General features: G+C 42.4%; 1 protein-coding gene and 1 long non-coding RNA gene across 2 annotated transcripts in view; one reads left to right on the top strand and one right to left on the bottom strand.

Moving 5' to 3' along the window:
• The window catches only part of LOC114026863 (solute carrier family 22 member 15-like), a 97593-nt gene that overhangs the window by 68026 nt on the left and 1955 nt on the right, over nt 1-27612 (top strand). The window contains exons 11-13 of the mRNA XM_027840609.1: nt 8884-8992; nt 23455-23527; nt 25280-25441. Coding sequence (XP_027696410.1) covers nt 8884-8992; nt 23455-23527; nt 25280-25420 — 323 coding nt within the window. The 3' untranslated portion in view covers nt 25421-25441. The remainder of the gene's footprint in view (nt 1-8883; nt 8993-23454; nt 23528-25279; nt 25442-27612) is intronic.
• LOC114026799 lies at nt 2861-5622 on the bottom strand. The gene is made up of 3 exons (XR_003567170.1): nt 5545-5622; nt 3164-3398; nt 2861-3071 (listed from the first exon to the last, which is right to left on the bottom strand). It is a non-coding gene; the product is annotated as an uncharacterized LOC114026799 (long non-coding RNA).

Here is a 27612-nt window from a genome sequence, read left to right as displayed (position 1 = left end):
GAGGAGAATTGTTAATAAGAGTAATCAAACAGGAGATAATCAAAATAATTTCATATTTGGCACTGTGGAGTACATCCCTAGGATTTAAACTCCTTGAGTTTAAAGATTGCTTTTTGTCTTCATTTCCCAGCATCACCTAACATGGTACCTGGGTATGTAGTAGGCACTTAATAAATGATAGAATGATCTCCACATTGATATTTGAATAGAAATTCATGGCATTTCCTGTTAAATTATGGAATCTCACTGCCTGACTCAAGAGAATCTATGAAGTAATTTTTTTTTAATCTTGTCCTTGCCTTACCGCTATTATGGTTCCTTGTTATACCTTCTTCTGTGTGGTGACTAACTGCATTACCTGTTAGATGGATGCCTGCAAATATTCCTTCCTCTTTCTCTTTTTAAATTTCTCTCTATCTCTCCTTCTCCTTTCCCCTACCCCTCCTTTTCTCCTCTTTTCTCTCCCCCATCTCAATTCATTTTAGTGCAATAAGTATTTGGTGAGCAGTGTCTGCCTTGTACCCAGCTCGTAACCAGACCCTGTGGGGAGGGAAGAAGGCAGCCTAGTGTCAGGGAGGGCGCACCAGACCCCAGGTCACATCCTTGCCTGGACAGGGATATAGCTTGATTCCTCTGTTCTCCTGGGAGGGAAATAGAAGTCGCCTACTCATAGGTTGGCAAGCTAGGGCCGAGAAAGCTTCCTCCTGTGGCCACCTCCCCCCTTTCTCTCTTATTTTTCCTCACTGTTACTGAGGCAACAGCTGTTGTGTGCTTATCCAATCAGAGTCTGTTCTGGGCCTGCGTCGTCAGTTGCAGGGCCTACCAGTTATTTCCATGTATGTCTCATCTCCCCACGCTAGGATCATAGGACCACGGAGCTGGAAGGAGGGATCTCAAAGGAAATCTACACTAACCCCCTTCATTTTTCAGAGGAGGAAACTGAGGCTCACAGGGGTGAAGTGACTTGTTTAGGCTCAAGCATCAGAAGGAGAATTAGAAACAGGTCCTCTGACTCCAGACTCTGCCCTCTTTCCCAGCTGTACTCAGCTCTTAGAAAAGAGGCTTTCTCTTCTTAGGAAGGAACCACTAAATAGTTGGTGAATGAATGACAAAATCCCTATGAAGTTTAAAACAAGACTTGCCTTGGATAAACCTACAGAGTGGATAATCTACCCCCTCTAGGTGGAATTTTGTGGTATTTTAGTCCATTGAAAAATGTTGGAATCCAAGGAAGAGCACAGTATATGTTTTATGTATCTTTGCATCTTCCTTAGTGCTTAGCCTAGTGCATAGGATATAGTAGAAAATGCTTGTTGAATTAACAGAATGAATCACTTTTAAAAAAAGATTTTTAAATGTTAACTTTATTAGGGCTTAGTAAAGCATTCTTATTAAGAAGTTTCTCAAGCTTTTGGAGCTATAGCCCTTTACCAGGTCTTGCCAATATCAACATTTTCAGATGAGCCCATATGCAGCATTCAGCACTGTTGCACTAGAGAGAAATGCTGAATTTGGAGTCAGAGGACCTATGTTAGGCTTTGGGCTTTGTCACTAATTACTGATTGTGCTTCAGTTTCCTGATCTATAAAATAAGAGCACTGGGCTAGACAAATTCTAAGGTCCCTTCATTGTCTGGGTGAGTAAACAGAGGCCCATAGAATGGAAATGACCTGCCCCAGGTCACACAAGGAAACTTAGGATTTGAACCTAAATCCCTGCCTCTCAGGTCAGTTCCCTTCACTGCCACACGTGGCTTTTTGCTGATATTTGCTGGTTTTATTGCATCATTTTCTCTTAGCTTTGGTTCTTATTGGGTAGTTGCCCTGGTAAATGGTTTTCTAAAGTCATCATAATTTCCTGCTGTCATGGCAGTGAAAATTCAGAACTGACTTTGATGTTCCACTGTTAAGGCCTTTCAAAGATCAGAGACGGCCAACAAGTAGCTAATTGAGTATCTGTCCATAAGCAAAGACCTAATAGGAGCTGATAACTGACATTAATGCAGCACATGATCTCATCGGATCCTCACAGCAACCTTGTGAGGTGGGTGCTATTGGTGTCTTCATTTTACAGCTGAGAAAATGGAGGCTGTGAAAGGTTAACTGAAAGATTATGTATATTTAATACTAGCACTAATTTGTTCATTGGCTTTTCTGTGATGAGAATGAGGCAGCTAGGTGGCTCCATAGTGCATAGAGTGCTGGGCCTGGAGTCAGGAAGGCCTGAGTTCAAATCTGACCCCAGCCACTTATTAGCTGTATGATCCTGGGCAAGTCACTTAACCCTGTTTGCCTCAGTTTCCTCATCTACAAAATGAGCTGGAGAAGGAAATGGCAAACCACTCTAGTATCTTTGCCAAGAAAACCCCAAATGGGATCACAGAGAATTGGAGATGACTTGAAAAATAACTAAATAATAAGAATAAGGGCATAAGTCATGGTATGGTGGAAGAATGATGAATTTATAGTCAAAGGCCCTGGGTTCGATTCCCACTTTGCTACTGACTACCTTTGTGTTCTTGGATAAGTTGTCTCCCTTCTTTGGGCCTCATTTTCTTCACCTATAAAATGGGTCCAGAGTAGATGATCTCTAAGGTACATTATAGCTCAGATTTGTAGTGTAAGCCCCTGGAGGGCAGGGATTGTTCTGTTTTGTTTTTTTTTTTTAAATCTTTGTAGCCCCCGTACCTAACACAATTACCTGGCACTCAGTTTATGCCTGAAATTGCTTGTTAACTTGAATCGAAGACCCATAGAGAAAATGAGATTTCAGTTGTACCCAATAGAGAATAAGAGTTGAGACAAAGCTGCCAAGCTATATGGAAAGCCACTTTATTCTTGGTTGATTTCATGGTGAGGAGACCTTGCTGGGGGTAACCTGTGAGTCATTTTCCGTCAGGCCAGGACTAGAATTGTTCCTTGGCCCAGAGAGATATGAGTCAGTCTGAAACTGACTCAGTTCTCAGCATGATGCCTGGTGACTCATTTCCCTCCATGATATAATGTTTATTCCTTGTAAGGCTGACCTCCTGGCTGTTCTGTTGGCTGGAAGGCTGGCTTTTTTTTTTTTTCCTAAGAAGAAAAAGATACTCTTATAGAATAATCCAAAATCGTCCCAGGAATATAGGAGGAGAGTGATTTAAACAAAGAAAAGAAAGACTTACAATAGCCTGAAAGGAATCATGGAGTTTTAAAGGAATGTCTTGTCATTCCCATTTCTGAGGATTCCTGATTTCCAAGCAGCCCAACTTTGGCATGGCACAGAAACCAAATGGGCATCCTGAGCATCCAAGTCACTGGACGATGTCCCATTAGTAAGAAGCAGCCCTATGACCACAGAGGTGGCAGCCAACATTCAGAGTAAACAATTCAGGATTTGGCTTTCCTGTCAAGGTCCATCTATTCAAGTACAGAAATACAGCGTTTAGTTGAAAAATCACTTTTGTTTTTATAGCGTGGAGGACTTCAAAAGCAAAAGCAAAGCCCCCTTTTTGACCACACCCTAATAAGTGTATCGTTCACCGGCCAAATGTAAATGAAATTCCATTTTCTTGATCTTGTGATATGGCTGTGTTTGTGTGTCGGAGTTGGGGAGCCCACCTGTAATGAAATGTGCTGGGCTAGGAGTCAGAGGCCCTGTGGGAGGATTTTGGTTCTGCCACTTATGACCTGTGTGACCTTGGGAAAGGCCCTGAAGCCCTCTGAATGTCAGTCTCTAAAATGAGGGGATTGGAGTAGATGCCTTATAAGGTTCTGTCCTGCTCTTTGAGCTCTGATGCAGGGTGGTCTTGTTTCCTTTCTGTTTTGTATCCTCAGCACCTAGCACAGTGCCTGGTGTGTAGTAGAGTTAATAAATGCTTGTTGATTGATTGATCTTAAAAAGCACACTGAAGAAAGCAAGACTGTAATTAGGATCCCGAGGCTAGAACTAGTACCTGGGAACTAGCCGGAGCAGAGACCAGGTGTTCTTAAAGGAGCTGATGATATAAAATCATATTTCTAGAGCTGGAAGGAACGTGAGTGGCCTCCTGGCAACTCTTCTCATTTTTCAGATGAAGAAATTGAGTTTGTTGGTCACTTTTCTATCCATCACACACCATCCTGAAGTGGTTTCCTCCTGATCTTCCCACTCTTTGCCCCAATGTTATCACCACTAAAGCTTAAGAGTGAGGAAACCTGAAAATCCACCCAGAGGCAAAATACTAAGATGGTGGTCACACTGGGATTTACCTCCACCTGTTGGTGCACACTGGGGAAAAGCTTTGGTGCAACGGCAGTAGTAACTTTGTGGTTCTGCTCAGCTGAACAAGAAGGGCTAGTCCTCTATTGCTAAAAAGGTGGCGGACTTCTGGTCTTTTTTATTTTTATTTATTTTTGCTTTTTGGGAGAACATTTAGGAGGTGGCCAGGTGCTATAGTGGATAGAGCACTGGACCTGGAATCAGAGAGACATGAATTCAAATTGAGCCCCAGACACTTAAGAGTTTTACAATCTTGGGCAAGTCATTTAGTCTTTGTTTACTTCAGTTTCCTCAACTGTAAAATGGAGACAATGGTAATACCTACGTCTTAGGGTTGGTGTGAGGATCAAGTGAGGTGTTTAGCACAGTGTTGCATGCAGTGCTAGGTAAATTTGTTATTGTTGTTATTCGGTTGTTTTCAGTCTTGTCTGACTCTTTGTGACCTCATTTGGGGTTTTCTTGGCAAAGATACTGGCATGGATTGCCATTTCCTTCTCCAGCTCATTTTACAGATGAGGAAACTGAGGCAAATAAGGGTAAGTGACTTGCCCAGGGTCACACAGTTTAGTAAGCGTCTGAGGTCACATTTGAACTCAGGTCTTCCTGCCTCTAGACCTGGAGCTCTAGGCACTATGGTGCCATCTAGCTGCCTAAGCTTTGTATATGATGATGATGATGATGATTATGGTGATGATGATGATGATTGCATGGAAACTTTCAGGGTTTTCAACAATGTTCACGAAGGCCAACTCTTGGTGTAAAGTTTCCTTGGGGCCCATAGGTGACAGAGCAGGCATTGGTTAAATGGGAGTGACCTGCCCATTTGAATATTCCTTTGGAGATGCCTTGGTTAGACCATGACTTCCACACCACCTTGTACCCAATGTCTTTCTTTCTTCCCCCAGTTGCTACCACTCCTGCTTTCTAATGACATAAATTTGTATCTATTGTGTCTTTGCTAAGTATATGCTAGAATGAAAGCTCTTTGAGAGCAGTACCCGTCACACAGACTGGGCTTAATAAGTATTGTGGCACAGCATTGAGCCCTCCAAGTGCCAAGATTTCCAACCCTGAGTGGCTGGTTGATCCTTGAAGCACCTTCCATGGTTAATTGTGTCTAAATCTTAAAGAAAATTCATTTAAAATCATTTTCATTTTTATAGAGTATTTACCCACATACTTTCTCCTCACATCTCATCTCAGTCTTGCCCCGGGGGAAAAAAACAATCAAGAAAAATATTTTCCTAACTCTTCCTCTCCACCCTGAAGGCTTCCCCCCACCCTCTCCAAGCCTCTCCTTTGTACCTGTGACTGGGCTTCTGGGAGATCTAAGGGCATCGGTTCTTTTCACAGCAAGAGGCAAAGGTTTTCCTTAGGAAGCAGGGTCTGTACAAAGTAGAATGTGGTTTGTCCTTCACCCATTCAATATTTATTTGCTAGGTCAGACAAAGGTTTAAATTAAATATGTAGCAAGCAGCAACTGGCTACTTGCCATGGCCTGAGACAGAAGGAGAGGAGAATGAATCACCACTCACTCATTTACTCTTGCCCAGCTGGGGTTCTCCACCCTTCCTTCTTATCTGTCTCTCTCTCATCTTCCTTGGGAAGTTTTCCAGAGCTTTTGGCCAGCAGTAAATTGTGGTAACTGCCGCAGGTCTGACCAAGGAACAAAGCACCCTCATTCCCTTGGAGGCTGCTGCAGCTGCTTGCTTCTTCTTACCCTGGGGCCAAAATGACAAAGACTGAAACCGGAAAGGGAACCCTGCATGGCAATGTCACCTTGCATAGAGAGTCTTGCACTTTCTCTCACTTCTTTCCTCTTCCTCTCTCTTAAAAAAAACAAAACAAAAAACACAACAGACTGAAACACACTAGATCTACACAAGCAGAGCTCCAAGCAAATGATTGAAATCTTTCTTCTCCGATTCAAGGGCAGAGCAGAGCCCATCTGCTTACACTTCTCCCAAAGTCTCCTAATTTTAAGAGTATAAATTTTGGTGGTTGGAGGTGGAGGGTGTCTTAAAAAAATATGGTATATGCCTAAGGACCAGAAAACTCTGGGTTCCAGATCTGCCTCTGACACATTCTGACTGTAGTCCTTAGTTACTTAACTTCATAAGTCTCTAAGTTGAAGAGAAAGTGCTGACCCACATTGGGAGAGAAAGTTTCCTCATCCCAAGGTCTCCTATATTAATGAAACCATTGGTCCAGACCCTGTCTTCTATCCCTGTTCTACACAGAAGGCTACTGTTCACCAGGGAATGGATATTTTCAGTCAAACTCATTGAAACTCTCTCCTGAGTTGTGAAGCAGGTTGTAATCTACATGAGTGGGGGAAATAGCCATACTTATGAAATCATAAATCCTTGAAAAATCAAAGTGTTGTGATATGATCTCCCTCCATGGAATTAGGTTTGATGCTCTAGGCTTTGGGGTTTGAGACCCCTCATTGCAATTGACATCTTCACAAAGAATGGTACTAGATGTCATGAACTTTACAAGCTCCCAAGGGAATGGAAAGAGTGCTAGATTTGGAGCCTGGGTTCAAATCATTATCTGTGTGACCTTGGGTAAATCATCCTACCTATCTGAGTTTCAGTTTCCTCATTAATGAAGTGAAGGGGTTGGATTGGATGATCTCAATGCCTCTTCCAGCTTTAAATCAGTGAGTCTTAAAACCCTAGGGCATTGTTGAAGGTCTGATTCTTGGCTTCCCCCATTTTATTGTAAGCTCATAAAGAGTAGGTTGTGGGTTAGATATTTCTAACGTGACATCCACAGTGATAATTACAGGGTGGTTCACATAATAGGAGCTGAATAAATGTAGATTGAATGATGTCATTGAATTCCACTATCTGCATTTGAGACACTGCCATACTTTTAATGATCCCACACTATCCCCCAGTATACAGAACTGTCTTTTAGACATGACAGGTCTCCAGGAGATGTGTGATTGAGGATCTCGGAGCACCTGGGTCTCCAAGGAATCCAAAGGAGAGGACATTAAAGAGATGTGTGGTGGCACAAGCAGGATCCAACATATTTTCAATGATGACCTACATGTGAGAAGTATCCTAAGAGGTATCAAGGAGGAAATGTGTGAGTGGAAAAAGATGTGGACTGGTCACATGGAAAGAACAAGGGATAGTGGGTAGGCAGTCTGAGTACATCACTTATACCCATAAAATGGAAGAAGACCTACGGGGAGACTGGTAGCATTTCAGGCATCTCCTTGAGGATAAATCTGTGGAAGAGTAGAGGCAAGAGGGGCACAGGGTGAGATGAGTAGATAGTTCATAATTTGTACTGTTGGAGGTGATGGGGTATGGGCCCAAGCAAAGACCTTTGCCTCTTACCCCAAAAAGAATTTGGGTCCCATTTGTCTAAGGGATTCTCCTTAAATTCTCCCACTTGATCAAGGAGGTCTCTGGCTTTCACCTGAGGCTATATTCCTATCAACTGGCCTTTCTTTGCACCTATGCCCAATCTCCCAATTCTGTTACCTAGCCCTCCATTTTCTAGTAGCTCCAGATGGTCCCAGGCTACTTTCCACCTTTAATCCTATCTCAACTCCATTCTCCCTTGGCCATGTGCTCCAGGTCCCAGGAGTTCTGTTCACCCCAGTTTACTCCCATCCAGATCTTCCTTAGACCCCTCCTCCAGTCTCCTCAAACTACTTGATCACTCCTAGATCCCTCCCACAGTCTTTCTGTATATAAGGTCCATCTTGTCTCCATTAAAGTGCTCAGATTCTTAAAATCTAGCCACTGTTCAGATTCCTTAAGAGTCTGGCCAATATGGCGGATCCTTAATAAACCTTGTCTTTGGCTGAAAGAAGTCTTAGGTCGAATTCATTCAGGCAGGACCTTCGTGTTGTGATTTTAGGGTCCCAGCACCGTTAAACGTCTAGATCTCCACAGAGAGAGTGGTAACATTATTGACCCACAGACACATTAAAAGACATTGAGATAGAGGGATGATGTGATATCATATCACAATAAACGTTGATAGGTTGTATCTTCCAAGAGATTAGCTATCAGTTGTCTCTTGAAAAGAGCTTTGCAAACTTTAAGGTGCTCAGTAACTGTCAGCTGTTAGTGGTGGTCGAGTTCTGGAAGGCATATAGCAAGTAATACAAAGACCTGGGGTGTCGTGGATCTGCACACTCCTTCCATCAACATAAACTCTGGGTAGCTAGGTGGCACAGTGGATAGAGTATGGAATTCAGAGTTAGGAAGTAACTGTTGTTCAGTTATTCAGTTGTATCCTACTCTTTGTGACCTATGGGCTATACTGTCTATGGGGTTTTCTTGGCAAAGACACTGGAGTGGTTTGCCATTTCTTTCTCCAGTGGATTAAAGCAAACAGGAGGTTAAGTGACTGGCCCAGGGTCACACTTTCTTAAGACTAGACAATCAACAAAACAATAAATCAAGCCCAGATTTGTAGCCTTGGCCCATGTCCAAGGGGTTAACACTGTCAGTGACAATTGAGTAATCAGACTGATTGGGGCTAGTTCTAGCCCGACTCTTTTTAAGGTTTAATCTCCTGAGAACAACAACTTCAGCCCAATTTTGCTCTCCAGTTCAAGCATCACCCATTTCTGTCCTGATAAAAATCATCCTTCCTTTAATCTTTCCATAGGTTTGTTTTGGAATCCCATGCTGCTGGCCTTGAGTGGAAAACTGGCCATAAGCGCTGCCTTCAACACGGTCTATATCTACACCTCAGAACTCTACCCTACAGTAATAAGGTAGTCATGCTTCATATCATAGTGAGTACATTGAAACACCATTGTAATGTCAGTGTGTGGGAAATACATGTGGAAGATTGACCGCCATTTATCTTGTTAATAGCATTACTCTATACTCTATCGTCCATAGTCTTCTTCTTTTGGAGAATTAGATCATTTTCATGTTGTGCTCAGTAGGTCCCCTGGATCCACAATCTCACCAATGTGGATATTCCCTCCAAGAGTGCAGATCCCAACTCATTCCTGCTTGACTCTTGACTGTGTCCTATCATAGTTCACCACTAGGGGTCCGTCCAATGTGCTGGAAGCATTTTGTGATTTCTCCTGACATTGTGTGGATACCATTGGTGCCCACAGACAGTGATTATCCCTTCTCCTGGACACATGACAAACTTTCTTGATGACATCCTTTACTATACTTCTTCTTGGTAAAGGTCCATTTTTAAAATGCTGATATTTGATTGGCATTAGAGGATGGCTGTGAGACATGGAACTCTACTGTCTCGTAAGGATTAGAAACAACTACATGGTGCCGTGGCTAGAGTCTGAATCTGGAGTCAGGAAGACCTGAGTTCACTTACTACGTTGTAACTAGAGACTCTGGGCAAGTCACTTAACTGCACTCTGCCTCAGTTTCCTAAGCTGTAAAATGGGGATCATAACAGCACCTATCACCAAGGGTTGTTTTGAGGATCAAATGAAATAATATTTAAAAAGTGCTCAGCATGGTGTCTGGCACATAGGAGGTGCATAATAAATGCTTATGTCCTTTTCTTTGCTTCCTAAAAATTGAAAATTAGTATTTCTCAGAGGACCATAGAGAGTGACTTTATACACTTTATAAGACTTTATAAACAAGGAACTGCTTCATCTGGAACATTTAAATATATTTGCCAAAACAGGTTTTATGTGGAATAAAGGAAATTTGATTCTCCTCCACCAATTTCAGTATGCTAAGGTGTTAGCCTTATAACTTCATCTTCAGAAAGATAGAATCCTAAAGAAAATGAAATGAGGAAAAAAAAGAAAAAAGAAAAAGAAAATCAATTGAGCAATAAAAGTAATAAAAATAATAATAACTGACATTTATGTAGCACCGTGTGTCAGGTACTGTGCTAAGTGCTCTACAATTATTATTGTCATTAGATTTAGGCTGGAAGGGAACTCAGAGAGACTCAACTCCACCCCCATCATATTATAGATAAGACTTATCCTCCTGAATTCAAATCTGGCCTCAGACACTTACTAGCTGTGTAACCCTGGGTAAGTCGCTTCACCCTGTTTGCCTCAGTTTCCTCATCTGTAAAATGAGCTGGAGGAGGAAATGGCAAACCGCTCCAGTCTCTTTGACAAGAAAATCCCAAAACTGGATCAGGAAGAGTCGGACATCAATGAAACGATTCGACAACAATATCAAACCTGTATAAACAAGGGGAAGGCACTTAACCTCCCTGGGCCTCTGTTTCCTCAGTAATGAAACATAAGATGAGGAGGTTGGGTAAGATGCCCTCTGAACTCCTTCTAACTCTAGATCTGTGACTTACTATCCTAACTGGGTGATCTCGGGCAAATTATTTACACTTCCTGCGCCTCAGTTTACTCATCTATAAAATGAGGGAGTTGGATAAGATGCCTAGGTCTATGATTCTATGATTAGCAGGACTTGGATCTGAACCTGGGTTTTCCGACCCTAAATTCAGCTCTCTTCTGCACTGTACCCCAGGCTTCCCATCCTCTCCTCAGTACATGAAGGGCAAAATTATCTTGTATTTGGGCAAAATGGGTACAATGTTATAATGTAATCACAATGTCTTGAATTTGGAAGTGAGCTCTGATGTCATTAAAATCAATCTGTATCTTAATACATCATCTGGCATACAGTAAGTGCTTAATAAATGCTTGTTGGCTTACTATCTAGATAGAAATCCCTTCTGCATCCTTCCTATTAAGTGGTTATCCACTCCCAGCTTCCAGGCCACCACTGAGAGGGATCTTACTCCTTCTCCAGGCAACCCATTCTGTTTTTAAAAAATTCTAAGGATTAAAAAGTGTTTTCTTACAAAGCGGTCTCTCTGCAACTTTTATCCATTCCTTCAGCCCCCCACCCCGCCCGCACCCCTTCTGTTGGCTCCAGCAGTTGATGGCTCACATTCAGGGATGACAGGTGGTAGGGAAGTAGGGGAGGAGGTGGGAGGAGGGCCAGTGAGCTGATAAACCAGCAGAGAATGGGAGGCCGTATGATGCGGTAGAAGCAATATTCTGGCAGCTAAGACTCTGCTTCAGTACTCTCCCAGCCGGGTGACAGGAGCAAACCGCTGCAACTGAGTTTGCTTCTCTGGAAAATGATTATAATAACGCAGCCTACGTGTTACCTACCTTGCAGGGGGTGGCGGAAGAAAAAAGACATTGTAAATTTAAGTTGCTTGGTTAAAAGAGCTGTGGGCATTATTGTTCTAAGCCTGGGAACAGGAGACTTTATGCATTTCACAGGTTTCTCCCTCGAAGATTATCCCATGCAACAAAGGACTCCATTCAAATAAACCACAGGGCATGGGGAAAGTAATGTGTGAGGGCCCCATGAGCAAAGGAAACAGGTATTCAGAAAGTCGGATGGATGCCAGAGGGCTTCCAGCTCCCCATGCTGGTCTCCGCCCCCCTGCCCAGTCATGGAGGACAAATGTCTTTATGCAGTAAGCCGTGACTGTCATGCAGTATGCAGGCAGTGTGCCAAGAGCCAACGCTCCAAAGAAAAGACTTCTAGCTTCCAAGGTGCAGTTTATTTGCTGGAAAATAGAATCATTTACTTTTCTTCCTCTGATACAGGCCTGGGATCCATGAACTTACAAATTTGATAAATGTTTTTGAATATAATCGGTATCCTTTGTAATCCTATTTATTTATACAGTTAAAAACATTATTCTGCAAAGGGGGCCCTAGGCTCTCCCAGATTGCCCAAAGGGTCTGGGACACACAGAAAGGCTAAGAACCCCTGCTCTGATATTATCCAATTTTGTGGACTTACACAATTGAAATGAAGTAGTAATCAACCAGCATCTCTTAGCCCCAAGTGCCACGCACTGTGCTAGGCTCTTGGGATGGAAAGATAAAAATTCAACAGTCCCTGCCTTTAAGGAAGTTGTTGTTGTTGTTGAGTTGTTTTCAGTCGTGTTCAACTTTCCGTGACCCCATTTAGGGTTTTCTTGGTAGAGGTACTAGAGTGGTTTTGCCATTTCCTTCTTCAGTTCATTTGACAGATGAGAAAACTGAGGCAGACAGGGTTAAGTGACTCACCCAGGGCCACTCCCCTAGCCAGTGTCAGAGGCTAGATTTGAACCATGAAGATAAGTCTTTTTGACTCCAGGCCCGGTACTCTATGCACTATGGCGCCACCATATTTACATAGAAGTAAATAGAAAATGTACCTGCAAGGAAATTAAGGCAGCATGGTACAGTGAAATGAACCCTGGACTTGTAGTCTGAGGATCTCAGTCCAGTTCCTGGATCTGCCAGCTTGTGTGACCTTGGGCAAGTCACTTAACCTCTGTAGGCCTCAGTTTCCCCACCTGTAATCTGGGGTGGGGTTAGCCTAGATGGGCTCTGAGGTCCCTGCCCCCAGCTCTAAGATTCAATGTCAGGTACATGCAGAATGAGCCTCTCGAATCTGCTTTTCCTTCTCTTGTCTTTGGGTCATGATTTCATCAGGTTGGCAGGCCCTTCAGGCATCCTGACTGAAGGCCCTCTATCACCTTAGCTGATGTTGGTGCCGCCTTCCCCCCAAATACATCATCACCTGGTTTCTCAGGTGACAGTTCAAAGGCCCTACCAGGGCTTGCTCTCCACTGGCCTTGATTAAACACCATGAGGAGGAGTAGGGAAAGGAATAAGTATTTATATAGCACCTACTGTATGCAAGTGCTTTACAAACATTCTCTTGTTTGATCTTCACAACAACCCGGGAGGTGGGTGCAGTTATTATCCGCATTACAGCTGAGGCAACTGAGTCCCACAGCTGATAAGTGTCTGAAGCTAGAGCCACTGTACCGCCTAGCTGCCCCGAGAAAGCCAAGGAGAACCTCAGTGGAATATTGGAACAAATGTGTTTAATAAAAGTTTGTCAGATTGTTAAATGAATGTGCCTTCATGCTGACCCCTCGTTTCATATTATTGCAAAAATAGTTTGTCTTGATGGCTTTTGCTTTTCTAGTATAGTCATTTCAAGGAATACCCTTCCCTTCCCCACTCCCAAAATTGGATCCTCCCTAAAAACAAAGAAAACAGTTAGGCAAAAATACTGCATATAGTGGTCGTGTCTGAGAATGTATACAACACTCTGCTCTGGTGGTCCCCCACCTCTTGCTCAAGAGGGAAGAGGTGTACTTTCTTATCTGTTCCTCAGGACTATTATTGGTTTTTCAGTTGAGTAGGGTCTAGCTTCTCTTTATTAATCTTTCCTTGACGTCGTTGTCTTTATTTACATTGTACTTTGGGTTCTCTTTGTTTCATTCTGTACCAGGTCATACAAATCTTCCCCAGGTTTCTCCAAATCCCTCATTGGCCTCCTTTCTTACCATGTTCTATTTATATCCCATGGGTTTTTTTCTTTTGTTTGTTTGTTCTTTTCAGTTATTCCCCAGCAATGGGCATCTCTACTCTCTCAAAGAGTGCTACCCTGGGTATTTTGTAGTGGATACATTGGGTCTTTGCTTTTTGTTTGTGACCTCACTGTCCTCCTGCGCCCTCCCCACCCCGTGAGCTTTTTATATATTTATTTTTTTTTGTGGGATTCAAACTTGTGTCTTCTGATTTCATGTTCAGTGTCCTTTCCCTTACATCATAGGTCCCCATAAATGTCTATTGAAAGAATCAGTTACCTAGGAGCTTGGCATTTTCGGCTTTAAGGTAAAGGAGAACAGAAAAACTTGGCAGAATTCCCTTGGCTGTTTAGAATTCCCAAACTGATGTCCATTGATCATTGTCATTTTATTTATCAAACCATCAATACCTACATTTTCACTTCAGGTCTCACCCTGTAACCTCTGGTTATAAAGCATTGTCTCGGGGCACTGAGTTGTTTCTTTCTTCCTTTAAATGATTTGTCATTTACAACAGTTAAAAAAATATGGCTATTGATAGCTTGGATTTCTTTCTCTGAAAACTGCCTTATCAGATCCTTTGACCATTGATCAACTGGGGAATGGCTTCTCTTTTTGTAAATTTGGATCAGTTCCCTATATATTATACTGAGAGGTTAAATGACATATCTCAGGTTACTTGGCTAGCATGTGTCGGAGGTAGGACTTAAACCTGAAGTAGCTTGATGTAATAGATAGGGCTTTGTACTGGAGTCTGGGGGACCTGGGTTCAAATCCTGCCTTAGATACTTACTACCTGTGTGACCCTAGGGAAGTCCCTTCATGTCTCTGTGCCTCAGTTTCCTCGTCCGTAAGATGAAGAGATTGGACTCAATGGCCTCTAATGTCCTTCCAGCTCTAAATCTATGATCCCCTGGTCTTCTTGACTCCTTCCCCACTATGGTATGCCATGCTGTCCCTTTAACATCTTATTAAGCATCTTCTATGTCCAAGTGAAGTGGGCTGGGGACAGATAGAAAGATGAGAAATGATACAGACTCTGTGTTATAATCTGCTGGTGATGGAAAGACGTGGAGACATGAATGCAGAGGAGTGTGATGCAGCTGTAATGCTAGGAGGGCAAAGTGGGGAGGGGTCCAGACAAAATGCTGGAAAGAATACAAAGGTGCAGACATCTCTTTAATCTGGGAGGAGTGAGGAAGGATTGGGGAAGAGGGTAGGACCTGAGCTGGCCTTTGAAGAAGGAGCTGGAAATAGAAACGTGCCTTCTGGGCATGGCTGGTGAGCTGCCTGATCGCACCCAAATGGGGGAGGGCAGACATCCCAGTGCTGTGGAGTCTTGGGATGATGGGTCAGGGATCTCTCTGCTAGCTCCCGGGGCCAGTCTGGAGCCTGCTACGAGGAAGGCAGATTAATAAGCACATTCCTTTTGTCTGGCTTTACTTCTCTTGTGTTACCTAGTACTTTCAAAGCCTGGAATCCTGAAACTCAGACTGTATCCCGCCACTGGCCCCTCCCTGACTTCCTTGGGAATTTCTGGTTTGGCTTCTATCAGTGACACTGCCTCTGGTCCTTTCCAACTCTTTGCCATGTCTGCCTGGCTCCTGGCGGTGTCTTGTTCCGCCACATTCCTGGCCTCTGCCTCTGCTGGGATTGCCTCACATTTGCTGGGCTCTCCAAGTAGGGGAGGGTTCACTCAGCCTCCTGGATCCAGCCCAGGTCCCACCCAGGGCTGAGGAGCTAATGGACCAGTATCATCCCGCCCAGGTCTGGTGAATCCCCTCTCCCTGGCTCTTGGGGGCACTGGCCGCTCTGGGGAACCCTCCCCCAGCATCTGGCAGAAGTTCAGCCCCAGGACACCACCCTGCGGCAGGAGTGGGGCCACATTACAAAGGGGGAGATAAGGCTTTGAGCTAGGGCAGAGGCACCCTGACAAACACAGTGCCTGCCTGGCTGCAGGTCTGGCTCCAGCTCTCATTGGCAAGGGCTCCCAGGAGGTGCTCTGGTGGAGGAGGGAGGTGAGCATCTTATATCCGTTTGAAATGAAGGCTTGACCTTAATACTTGGGAGTTCTGCTCTCAATGATAGCCTCACCGGTGGAGGCCAGGCCACGAGTTTCAGTTGCCCCCATTTTGGAGGAAACAGGCTTAAAGGATTTGAAAGGCTGCCATATAAAAGAGGGCTCCTGGCTGGAAAGGACCCAAGAGGCCAGCTGGTCTAACTCTTTCATTTTACTGATGGGGCATTTTTGATAACTGCCTTGTGATGTATTTCATGTATTTAAAACCATGATTCTTAGAAAGGGTTCATAGACTTCACCAAGTCCAAGGGGAACAGGACACACTCCAAAAAGGGCAAGAACTCCTTGAGTAGAGGATCTCCAAGTTTCCAAGCTCCAGGTCTCCTTGCACACCTCTCCTTCCCCAGCCAGGCACTCTGGCAATGGTAGGACTACTGTGGGCTCAGAACCATGCCTCTCAAGTGTGACATTTGTCCAGGTTCTTTCCTCATTGGCCCCAGACTCTGGGATTGCTCAAAAGCTTGCCACACAGGCTAGGAGTCCCCATCTCTTTGCTGGCCAATAATTCTCAATTTACTCATACTCCCTGATTCCAGGTTTACTCAGGAGCCAAACCCAGCCCTTTGGAGATTCACACAGTCACCCTCGAGCTCCAAGGATCTGTGCCCAGACGCTCTGCCAACCTCTCCTAAACTCCCTCAATTTCCCTAGAGTCACTTTTCTCTGCTCACAGACTCTCATGACAACTTGGTCTCTCCTTCTATCCTCCTCCCCAACTCTATCCTCCACACCCAAGGGCTGGTTTGCCCAGCCATGCCTTCTCCACCAAATGCTAAGATCAAGAGATTGACCTGATTGATTCTTTAGAGTAGAGATGGGGCAAGAATGGTGACTCGCAACTCATGGCAGCAGCTGGGTGAATAGGCACTATTACTGGTGTGCAACACAGGGGAGATGAAAGGTTAGGTGAGAGCTGGGGTTCCTGGAACGTGACAGTTTGTGGGAGGGAGTTCAAATGCATCTGATATGGTAGAGGACACCTACAACCCCAAAGACCCTCTGATATTTCCTGGAAATATCAAGATATTTTCTTGGACCACTGCTTCTCAGAAGGCTTTCAGGGAATTGAATTAAAAAGTAGGTTTGATGCAGTTTAGGGGTTCAGCAGTGCTGGGACCCCAATGTCACAACACATGGGTCCTACCTGAAGGAATTCAACCCAAGTCTTCTTTCAGTCAAAGACAAGGTTTATTAGAACATCCATCATATTGGGCAGACTCTTAAGGAGTCTGAACGTTAGTAAGCTATTGGCTAGATTATAAGAATCTAAGCATCTTAATGGAGACAAGGTGGACCTTACACACAGAAAGAGTGTGGGAGGGACCTAGGAGTGGCCAGTAAGCCAGGGTGAACAGAGCTCCTGGGACCTGGACCTTGCAGACCTGCGCCAAGGGAGAATGGAGCCTAGCTAGGATTAAGGGTAGGAAATAGCCAGGGGCCATACATAGGGAGGTAGCCATGATGAAAGGCCAGTTGATGGGATTATAGCCTCAGGCTAACGCCAGAGATTTGGCCAAGTGGGAAAGTCCAGGGTTTTTCCTTTCTGGGGCCCAGATCCCAACCCCATCAGGTTTGCTGTGGCCTGGTTCTTACGTACTCACAAAATCCCTTTATCATCTGTGCCAGTGGGACCTCTCCTCCCCACGTTGATCCCTCCCTCAAGGTTCTTTGGCCCTATTCATCCTTTTTAGAGAAATTATCCATAACTGAGAAAAGCTGTTCATTTAGGAAGAGCTGTTATCTATGAAGTTAACATTTGATACATGGTGCCATCACATTACTCCCGAACAGTTCAGTAAAACTTAAAAACAAAATCAGGAACAAGTACCTCCAACATGCTTTGGAAATTCAACCCTTAATAGACGGGGCTGGGCCCTTTTCTTCAGCCAGTGTAATTCTGCCATCGTGCCCATCCTAGGCTACTGTTATCAGTAAGCAGATTTCCAATCATGGAAATAGGTGCATTCTCCCACTTACCCCAGGCACCCAGGCAAGCCCCATTGCATCTGCAGAAGTTTACAGCTTTGGGACAGGCCCTAGAGAAGATCTAGGCCATCCTGATTGCCTTCTCCTAGGGGTTCTCCAGTCTATCAATGTCCTTCCAAACCCTCATCATGCCTTCCAGATCTAACAACCATCCTCTTCCACTTAGACTGTAGTTCTCAGCTTTCTTTTTAAACCGGACTCATGTTTTGCATCTCAGTATCAGCAGGAGACAACTCCCTGTGATAGCTGGAGGTGACCCTGGTTGCCTCCCATTCCCTGCAGCCTGACAGCCTAGCTGAAGATCATGCATCCCCAGGAGACAGGTAGTGTATCTGGTACATCTAAACTCCCAGAACCTCCCAGATGACAGCCCTTCCCAGCAGCTAGAAGATGGAACAATAGATAGCATTCTTGCCTATTGTTTTAGCATTTAGCAGGGTTGCCTTCAGGCTTCTGCTCGGCTGGTTCTGGTTTGCTTGCCCCAGATTCCATCAGTCCCTGCTCCACCCTACACACCCTGACCTGGAACAACCTCTCACCGGAACAAAGCAATGGACTTAGTCTAAAGACCTTAGTTCAAATGGGCTTTGCTACTCATTACACATGTGATCTTGGACAGGGCATGGAACCATTTAGAAATCATCCCCCAATTGTATTTCATAAGCAGTAGTATTCCTTAACTTTTTTTGATGATACATTTTTAAATCATTTAAAAAAAAATCCACATCTGAAGTCATAGGTTCATAGCTCTCAAGCTAGAAAGTACTTCTGTAATGTAAAGTACTTGTAACATGAAGAAAATGAAGAAAAATAAGTCTTGAGAAAACTAGGACTGAGAGGTTGTCATTCTCCTGAGGTCACACAGGTAGTAAGTGGTAGAGGTGGAATTCGAACCCAAATCCACTGTACCACATTGCCTTCCTGGGACTCTGAGTTCAAATCCCACTTAGAGGCTGTGTGACTTTGGGCATGTCATTTCCCCTGAGAAGACCCCATTTTCTTTATCTGTAAAAATGTGAAGAATTGGACTAGGACAGCAAGTCTCAAAGCGTGATCCTGGAAAACCCTAAGGGCAAAATTACTTTTGTCATACTACTAAGATGTTTTAATTTCTAATGTGGCAAATATCGGTAGATTTGACCCACATAAACAAAACCTCTTGGGAAGGGTTCTCAATAATTTTTTTTCAAAAGTGCAAAAGGGTCTTGAGACCAAAAGCTTTGAGAAGCACTGCACTAGATGTCACAAGGCCTGAATTCTAAGAGCCCCTGACTATGACCTTGGACTGAAGTGCAGGTCAAAGTGAGCCCACAAAGCCTAGGCGCCATCTGGCGTCCGCCTGAAGCTTTGCAGTGACATTGATTTTTTGGTCCTTAACTCTGCAAAGGCTTAGCTCCTTAGGTAAATATTAAAAGGCCCAGGTTTCGATCTTTTTTCTTTGAACTTTTAGCCATAGGATATGTTATTATTTTGGTTTCACAGTAACTCCCGCTGTAACACGGACCTGTTCAGAAGCATAGGAGGGTCTTATTCTCAACTGTCGGCTCTTAGGGAAAAGCCCTGGATAAAGAAATAAACAAGAAACTGACAAAAGTTGAGTTACCACGTGGAGCCAGATCCAGGGCCCATTCAGCCCAGTGTTGTGTCTTTGGCAGTGGTGCTCAAGGACCGTTTCTGGGAAGCCTATGTGTCATCATCCCTCATCCCTGGAGTGTGACCCTGCCTCCTTGGTCACCTTCTCCCCAAGGCTGCCTCCTTGGGGTGGCCTCCTCCCCAGGACCTTTGCTGATTCGTATGAGTTGTTATCTCCCCCTCCTGGCCCTACTAAATGACTTTGTATTTCAAATGTATTTCAGATGTATTTTGTGTTTACTTATCTGAGAGTGTGGGTCTTTCAGGAGGCTCCTTGAGACCAGAAACATTTTTTTTTTTTGGTCTTTCTTTGTATCTCTGGTGTCTGACAGTGTCTGGAACACAGCAGACACTTAATAAATGACCATTGGGTTGAACTGAAACAGATTGAATTGAATTGAATTGAAGGATGTAGCTCCCTATGTCACTCTTTACGGGTTAGAGATGTTGCCCAGACTTTTGAGTTTCACCTAATCTATTATGAATCTTTCACCAGGAATGTGTTTCAACTTCTGACTCTGGGAATAAACCTAAATTTACTAACTTCTATTTAAAGTCTGTAGGATTACAGGATTTAAAACTGAGATCATCTAGTCCAGAAATTCTTCAACCTGTCTTTAAATTTGTTTTTTTTTCTTCATATTTTGATAACTGTATTTCAGTTGGTGAACCAATTCAGTAGAATTGGTTTTCTTTGTAAGCTTATGTAATTCTCTGCATTTATAAACATGATTCTGAGAAAGGATCCATAGGCAGCACCTGAATGCCAAAGGGTTCCATGATACAAAAGAGGTCAATAAAAGGTTAACTTCTGATCTAGTCCCAGTCTCCTCATTTTTTTTATTAATTTATTTTGAATTATCAACAATCACTTCCATAAGCTTTTGAGTTTTACATTTTTCTCCCCTTCACCCCCCTAAGATGGTGCACAATCTGATATAGGCTATACATATACATTCCTATTAAGCATATTTTCACATTCGTGATGTTTTAAGGAAGAATTGGAACTAATAGGAGGAACCACCAGAAAGAGGAAACAAAACAAAACAGAAGAAAAAAATAGCAAATAGTCTGCTTCAATCTGCGTTCAAACTCCATAGTTCTTTCTTTGGATGTGGATAGCATTTTCCATCATGAGGCCTTTGGAGATGTCTTAGATCCTTGTATTGCTGAGAAGGGTCAAGTCTATCAATATTAGTCATTGAACAATGTGGCTGTTATTATGTACAACGTTCTCCTGGTTCTGCTCACTTCACTCAGCATCAGTCCATACAAGTCTTTCCAGGTTTTTCTGAAGTCTGCCTGCTCATCATTTCTTATAGCACAATAGTATTCCATCACATTCATATACCACAACTTGTTCAGCCATTCCTCAATTGATGGGCATTCCCTCAATTTCCAATTCTTTGCTACCATAAAAAGCTACTATAAACATTTTTGTACATGTGGGTCCTTTTCCCATTTATATGATCTCTTTGGGATACAGCCTCAGAAGTGCTATTGCTGGGTCAAAGGGCCAATTTCCTCATTTTTAAGAGGAAGAAATCGAGGTCCAGAGAGAAGTGGTTACTTAAGGATCACATAGGTGGAAAGCAGCAAAGCTGAGATTTGAACTCAGGTCCTCTGATCTATTCTGTCTTCTCAGTATTTCATTTTATTTGCCCTAAGCTTCCTCATTCAGGGGTCAGAGGATTGGGCTCCTCTGCTACAGTCTGTGTTTGTTCCATCTATATCCTTCATGATTTTTACTTTTTTGTTGTTTAGTCATTTTTCAGTCATGTCTGACTTTTTGTGACCTCATTTGGGGTTTTCTTGGCAAAGATACAAGAGTGGTTTGCCGTTTCCTTCTCCAGGGTGGAGATGAGGAAACTGAGGCGAACAGGGTTAAATAACTTGCCTAGAGTCACACAGCTAGTAAGTGTCTGAGGCCAGATTTGTACTTTAGTTCAACTCAATAAATAATGTTTATTATTTATTAATATTATTATGTATTACTGTGAACAGAACATTATAATCAATTCTAGGGGAAATAACAAAGTTTAGGTAAAACATTCATAAAGCTTAGTCTGTTGGGGGATGGGGTGAGGAAGGACATTCAATTCAGTAAGTATTTATTAAATGTTTACTGCAAGCCCAACACTGTGCTAGGCACTAGGCATAAAAGAGAGACAAAATGAAACAATCCCTGCCCTCCAGACATGTACAGTGACGTTCCAATATTGTCTTTCTGAGTTTTTGTCTTTTCTTAATAGACCTCATGTATTTTATAAGTTGTCTTCAAGAGGCAGCTTCATCCCTCCCATCTCTTACCTTCTTCATCCCACTGTACCTAGCACTGATATATATATATACCTGCCATTTATCTTTTTATCCTCTCAGAATGAGCATTAGATTTCTTCATCAAATTGGCTTTTAGGTGAGTTGCTGCTAGATGGTGCCGTGGGGAGGCTTGGGGCTTCAGAATCCTGCCTCAGCCTCTTCTAGGATCTGGGACCCCTGGCAAATGACTCAATCTCTCCTTAGCCCGGTTTCCTCATTTGTAAAATGAGATAATAATAACACCTGCCTTACAGGGTTATTGTGAGACCCTAAATGGATAATCTATAGAAAGAACTATATAATCACCAGCAATTTTTATATCATTTTTGAAAATACCAGTGGATAGAGCACATTAGAGAGAGAAATGGCAAACCACTTTGGTATCTTTGCCCTGAAAACCAAATGGGGTCCCAAAGAGTGGGACCTGACTGTAAAAGACCGAACAAAAACGGAGTACTGGACTTGGAGTGAGGAAAAGTTAGAATCCAGCCTCAGTGTGGCCCCAGGCAGGTCACCTATGTATAAACTGTGGTTTATATTTCACGTGTAAACTCCTACAGCGCCTGGCATAGTATGAGGCACATGGGGATTAATGAGCAAATGAAATACTTGAGTGAATGACTGTGGAAGGGTAGGGGTTCTGAATTCCACAGTGGGCTCTATACTCGGAAACCCTTGAGGAGTATTCACTGATCTTTAAAATACAATTCTTATGTGAGCGAATTTTCACATTGGTAGCCCTGTACCTAGATGAAATCAGTGATCCAAACGCTTTTCACTACTGTCTTTTCCAACCAACCAACCAACTAACTAACCCATAAGCAAGCAAAGAAACAAACAAACAAAACGGGATAGGAATTGTTTGGAGTCAAAAGACCTGAGTTCTAATTCTGACTTTGTGCATACTGTATCCTGGGTGACCTAAGGAAAGTCACTTAAGATTTTTCAGCTTCATTTTTCTCATCAGCCAAATGAGGGACTCAATAACCTTCAAGGTTTCTTCAAATCTAAAATCCTGGGATCTTTTTAGGCATTTGCCACGTCTTCTCTTTCCCCATCACCAAATGACCCTGGGCTCCCAGGATTCCAGTACCCTTGATCAGGGTTTCTTAATCCAGGGTCCAGGTCCATGGATCAATTTCAGGGGGTCCATGAACTTGAATGGGGAAGAAATTACATCTTTATTTTTACTAAACTTGAACTAAAATTTAGTATTTCTTTTTTTACTACGTAAATTCTTTATTAATCACAATGAAATAAAAATTATATTACATAAAGGATCACTGAATAGTATTAAAATAATTTGGAGGCTAACTGACTTAAGGAATTGTTGAGTCAAAAAACAAATTAGGGAAATGATAGATAATTTCATTAAAGATTCCTGATGGGGAACATTCTAAAATTTTGGTGATGAAACAATGTAGTCTTTCATGGAAAAATATGTCTATAATTATTTTACTAACTAAAAAGAGAAGGAATATTTCAATGAATTGGGAATATAACTAAAAATATTAAAAAAACAACTAATTGTTAAACTCTCAACACCAAAAGATAAATCTTGAAAATCAAAGAAGAGAGTAACAAAACTGGGGGGAAAAAAGAATTAATAAATGAAACCAGGAGCTGTAAAAAAAAAAATCATTTCTTTTAATTATTAATGTAGGCAATTCTATGTAGGGTTTGTAGGCTTCACAAGGCTGCCAAAGGGATCCATGATACAACAAAGGTTAAGGACTCCTGCCCTGGATTTACCCCATGTGGTGGATCTCTGGCCAATATGTTTAGATTCCGGGATTGACTTTTGTGCCTGTTATTTATGACTTACGATCACTTCTCTGATTTTGTCTTAAAAGGAACGCTGGCCTAGGGGTCTGTTCAATGACTTGCAGACTTGGTGGTATATTGGCTCCTTTTGTACCCACCATGGTGAGTTCGATTTTTGTTTTTGTTTTTATTTTAGAGACAGTTACTGAGGTATTTGTAGGTATGGCGGCTTGGCTTAGGGGAGAGTGCTAGACTCAGGAATAAATACATGGGTTCAAATTCTGTCTCTGATACTTGCTAGCTGTGTGATCATGAGCAAATCACCTAACTTCTCTGAACCTCAAGAAGCTCCCTAAGACTTTAAGATGAAGATGGTTGTGTTGTCGAAGAAAATGAATTCCCTTGCACCAATGAAATCACACTGACATTTGAATTTGAAATTGAGATTTTAAAATCTTCACTTTTTCTTAAGCAGCAAGGTGATCTAGATCAGGAGTCAGGAAGATCTGAGTTCAAATGTAGCCTCAGCCATTTACTAGCTATGTGACCATGGGCAGATCTCTTTGCCTCAGTTTCCTCAACAGTACAATGGGGATAATAATAGCCCCTATTTCTTAAGGTTGTTGTAAACATCAAATGAGAATATATATGTAAAGGGCTTAGTATAGTGCTATAAAATTACTAGCATTAATAACAACTAGTATTTTTATAACACTATAAAGTGAAGTTTTGTAAAGTTTTCTCTGACTGTTGTCTTATAAAAGCACTTTTAAAAATTCATCATTATTATTATGAATTTGACAAACTGTAACACATGTGAACAGATCAGATAGAGAGTTCAGAAAAAGGATTGCATGTCAAATTATGAATCCCTGTTACATACAGCTTGGTTTTGTTTTTTTTTTTTTTGGCTAGGCAATGGGGTTAAGTGACTTGCCCAGGGTCACACAGCTAGTGTCAAGTGTCTGAGGCTGAATTTGAACTCAGGTCCTCCTGAATCCAGGTCTGGTGCTCTATCTACTGCACCACCTAGCTGCCCCCAGCTGTTTTTTTTTTTTAAAGTATACAGTAAATTAAAAATGGTATCTCTATCCTTGTTCTACTCACCTGTTTTTGCTGGTCTCATTTATGTATTTTAAAAATGTTTCATCGATGAAAAAAGTGCACTTGTAAAAAGATGAGTCATCTACCTCCAAGACATGCTTCTGTTCAAATCCCAAAGAATGTAAAATTTATCATAAATATCTTATAAAATCATCCTTCCTGACTGAATGGCCACATGGGACGGTGCAAGGAATGTTGGATTTGGAGCTGGGAGAAACCTGCTTTCAAACCTACCTCTGATGGGCCCAGCTGTGTGACCTTGGGCAAGTCACTGACCCTTTGCTTCCTCAGTTGTCAACTATAGAAATTAATGCCTGTCTCATAGGGTGGTTGTGAGGTTCAAATTATATAATGTATGTAAAGCACCTTGCAAAGTTTATAGTGCTGAGGAAATGACAGATATTTGTAACCCTTTGTTTGTGGGTAGGATCTTAGAGCAAGAAGGGATCTCTGAGGCCAGTTAACTCAGCTTCCTTATTTTACTGATGGTGAAATGGAGGCCTCCACTGGCAATGCTGATTTGAACTCAAGTCTTTATGAAGCCTCTTATATTTTCTTAAATTTTCCTCTTTGGAGTTGGTCTTTTCTTGTACTCACATGTCGGAGAAGTTTGGCTTTGGGGTGAAATGTGAACTGATTTATGAAATACAGTTTTCTGTGTATTGACTTTGTGGAGCGCTGAGAGGACTGCCTTTATTTATGGTAGATGACTCAGTGAGGTTGAAAATGAATTTCAGAGTCTTGAAAGAACAGTATGAAGGGTGTGAAAAAAAAATTGGTCATTTCAACCACTGACATTTACAATTCCAGAAATCTATCAGCCCATCTGTCCCCTTTGTGGTGTTTGGCATCAGTGGGCTGTCAGCAGGATTCTTGGATCTACTTCTTCCAGAAACTCTAAATCGACCAATAACAGAGAACCTTCAGGATCTGCAGGCCTCGGAAACCTAAGTGCTAAGAAGGCATAGTAAGGTTGGCTTTCTTTTTTCTTTTTTTAATGTTTCCTTTTTTAAAATGTTTTCTTTCTTTTTTCTTTTTTAATGTTTTCTTGCTTTTTTTTAAAAGTGTGGGAGGGAATAAATAATCATTATAAAGAACAGAGTAATTGGTGGAAGTATTTTATCTATGTGGTAGAGTGATCTGCATATACAGGGTATGCTTATTGGTTGATTATTGTGATAACAATGATGTTACTCATATAATATGTTGCAGTAACCATCATAATAGGCCCATTTTACAGATGAAGAAGCTGAGACCCAAAAAGGTTGAGAGTCTTGACCAAAGTCACACAGATTGTAAGCATCAGAGGTAACATTTGAACCCAGGTCAGAGAATCATCGCTCCATAGCTGGGAGGGACCTTAAAGGCCATCTTGTCCAGTCCTCTTATTTTACAGATGAGGAAATTGATTCCCAGGGAAGTTGAAAGATACCTCCAAAGTTGCCTGGGTAGTGAGCAGCAGGGGTGGGAGATGAATCAGATTCTCTCTCTGTAAAGCTAGTGCTTTACATTTTTTTACATCTTCTTTCTTTGCTAAGAGTGGGAGGGAAGGATGGCATCTCATTCTGTGATTCCAGAACTCCCATTGTGGAAATTCATTCCACCAAGGCAGATCAACCATTCACCTGTCATTTATAGTCTTAAAGGGTTGCCTGGGGCCCAGAGACTGTCACACCCAGGGTTCGACAGCTGGTAGCTAATTGGTACATTTTACCAGTGAGGGAAAGAGGTGTAGAGGGTGAAATGATTTTCCCATGATCCCACAGTTAGCGCATATCAGAGCAGAGATTTGAACCCAGCTCCCTTGACTCCATGTTCCTTGCTGTTTCTATTATATAATACTGTCTTTTCTGCCAAATTAATCCCAGAATCCCAGAGTCTGAGAGTTAGAAGGGTTTTTAGAAGCCACTGAGTCCAAATTGTACCAGACCAAGAGCCTTTCTGTAACATCCCCAACAAATGGTTATTCAGTCTTTGCTTAAAGATCTCCAAGGAAAGAGAACTCACTACCTTATAAGGTCTAACTGATATTTAGAAATAATATTAGATTAAACATTTCCTCGTTTGTCTTGTGTAGTAGGGCAGTGGAGTGACCTTTCTTAAAACCACATCTTTTTTATTAGAAAAGAGTAGATAGGATGATAAAGAGGCAAGAGAATTGGGCCTGCAGTTTGGAGACCCAGCTCCAAATCCCAGTATTGCCTGCTGCTAGTTACAGGCCCTTTCAAGGTAAGTTACTTCAGAGCCTCTGTGGCCTCCTCTGTAAAATGGGGATGATTATAATACTTGTTTCTTGTTGTTTTGAGAAAAGCACTTGGTGAAGTCTAAAAGTGCTTTTATTTTTAATATGTAAAAATACTTCCTATTATTATGTGTCAGAAACCATCTGGAGCATTTACTTGTGGCAAATGTTTTCTAAATGCACTTCTGCAAGAGCAAATTAACTGGGGTTTTTCTGGCAGGACAAGGGAGTTTTGAAGAAAACTATCAGGAGCCAAAATGATGGCTCCAAAAAGCCTGATTGCAATTGGCCTTAGAGATAACAGCTCCCCTTTTGAGCTACCAGAATCCTCTAAGAAATTCCCCGAAATCGAACAAGATGCTATTGATTTGGCCTGTGCCATTTTGATTTGATTGGAGAGGCAGCATAGTGTGGTAAAAAGAACATTGGAGTAAGAAGACATAGGTTCGGATCCCATGCTGTTTGCTACCTAGAGTGACTTGGCCTGATTTTCTTAATCTCCCTGGTCCTCAGTTTCCCCATTTGTGAAATGAGGAAGTTGGACTAGATATCTCTGAGGGCCTTCCCAGCTCTGGATCCATGATCCCATGGTCCCGCCTTTTCTGCTTCTCATCTGTGTGATAACTTCTCTGGGCTTCTCTTTCCTCGCCTTTAGAATGAAAAGGCTGGATGAGATGCCTCAGCTTTTTCCCAGCTTGAAGCCTGTGATCTAGGATTGACATTGCTTTGTCAGCATCCAAAGACTTCCAACCACAGCTGACCCATGTTTTGTCTATGAACTAAAGTGAATAGAGTCAGGAGAGCCACAAGGCTGGTTTTCATAATATTTGAAAGTATATTCAACTGTCGCATGACAAGATGACATTTCAGTGAACTCGAGATGCCTCTGTAAAGCCTTGCA

Source organism: Vombatus ursinus, unplaced genomic scaffold (genome assembly GCF_900497805.2).
Source record: "Vombatus ursinus unplaced genomic scaffold, bare-nosed wombat genome assembly UNPS02014847.1, whole genome shotgun sequence".
Lineage (NCBI taxonomy): Eukaryota > Metazoa > Chordata > Mammalia > Diprotodontia > Vombatidae > Vombatus > Vombatus ursinus.
Note: the sequence above shows the minus strand (reverse complement) of the source record. Positions and strands in the feature narration are given on the sequence as shown.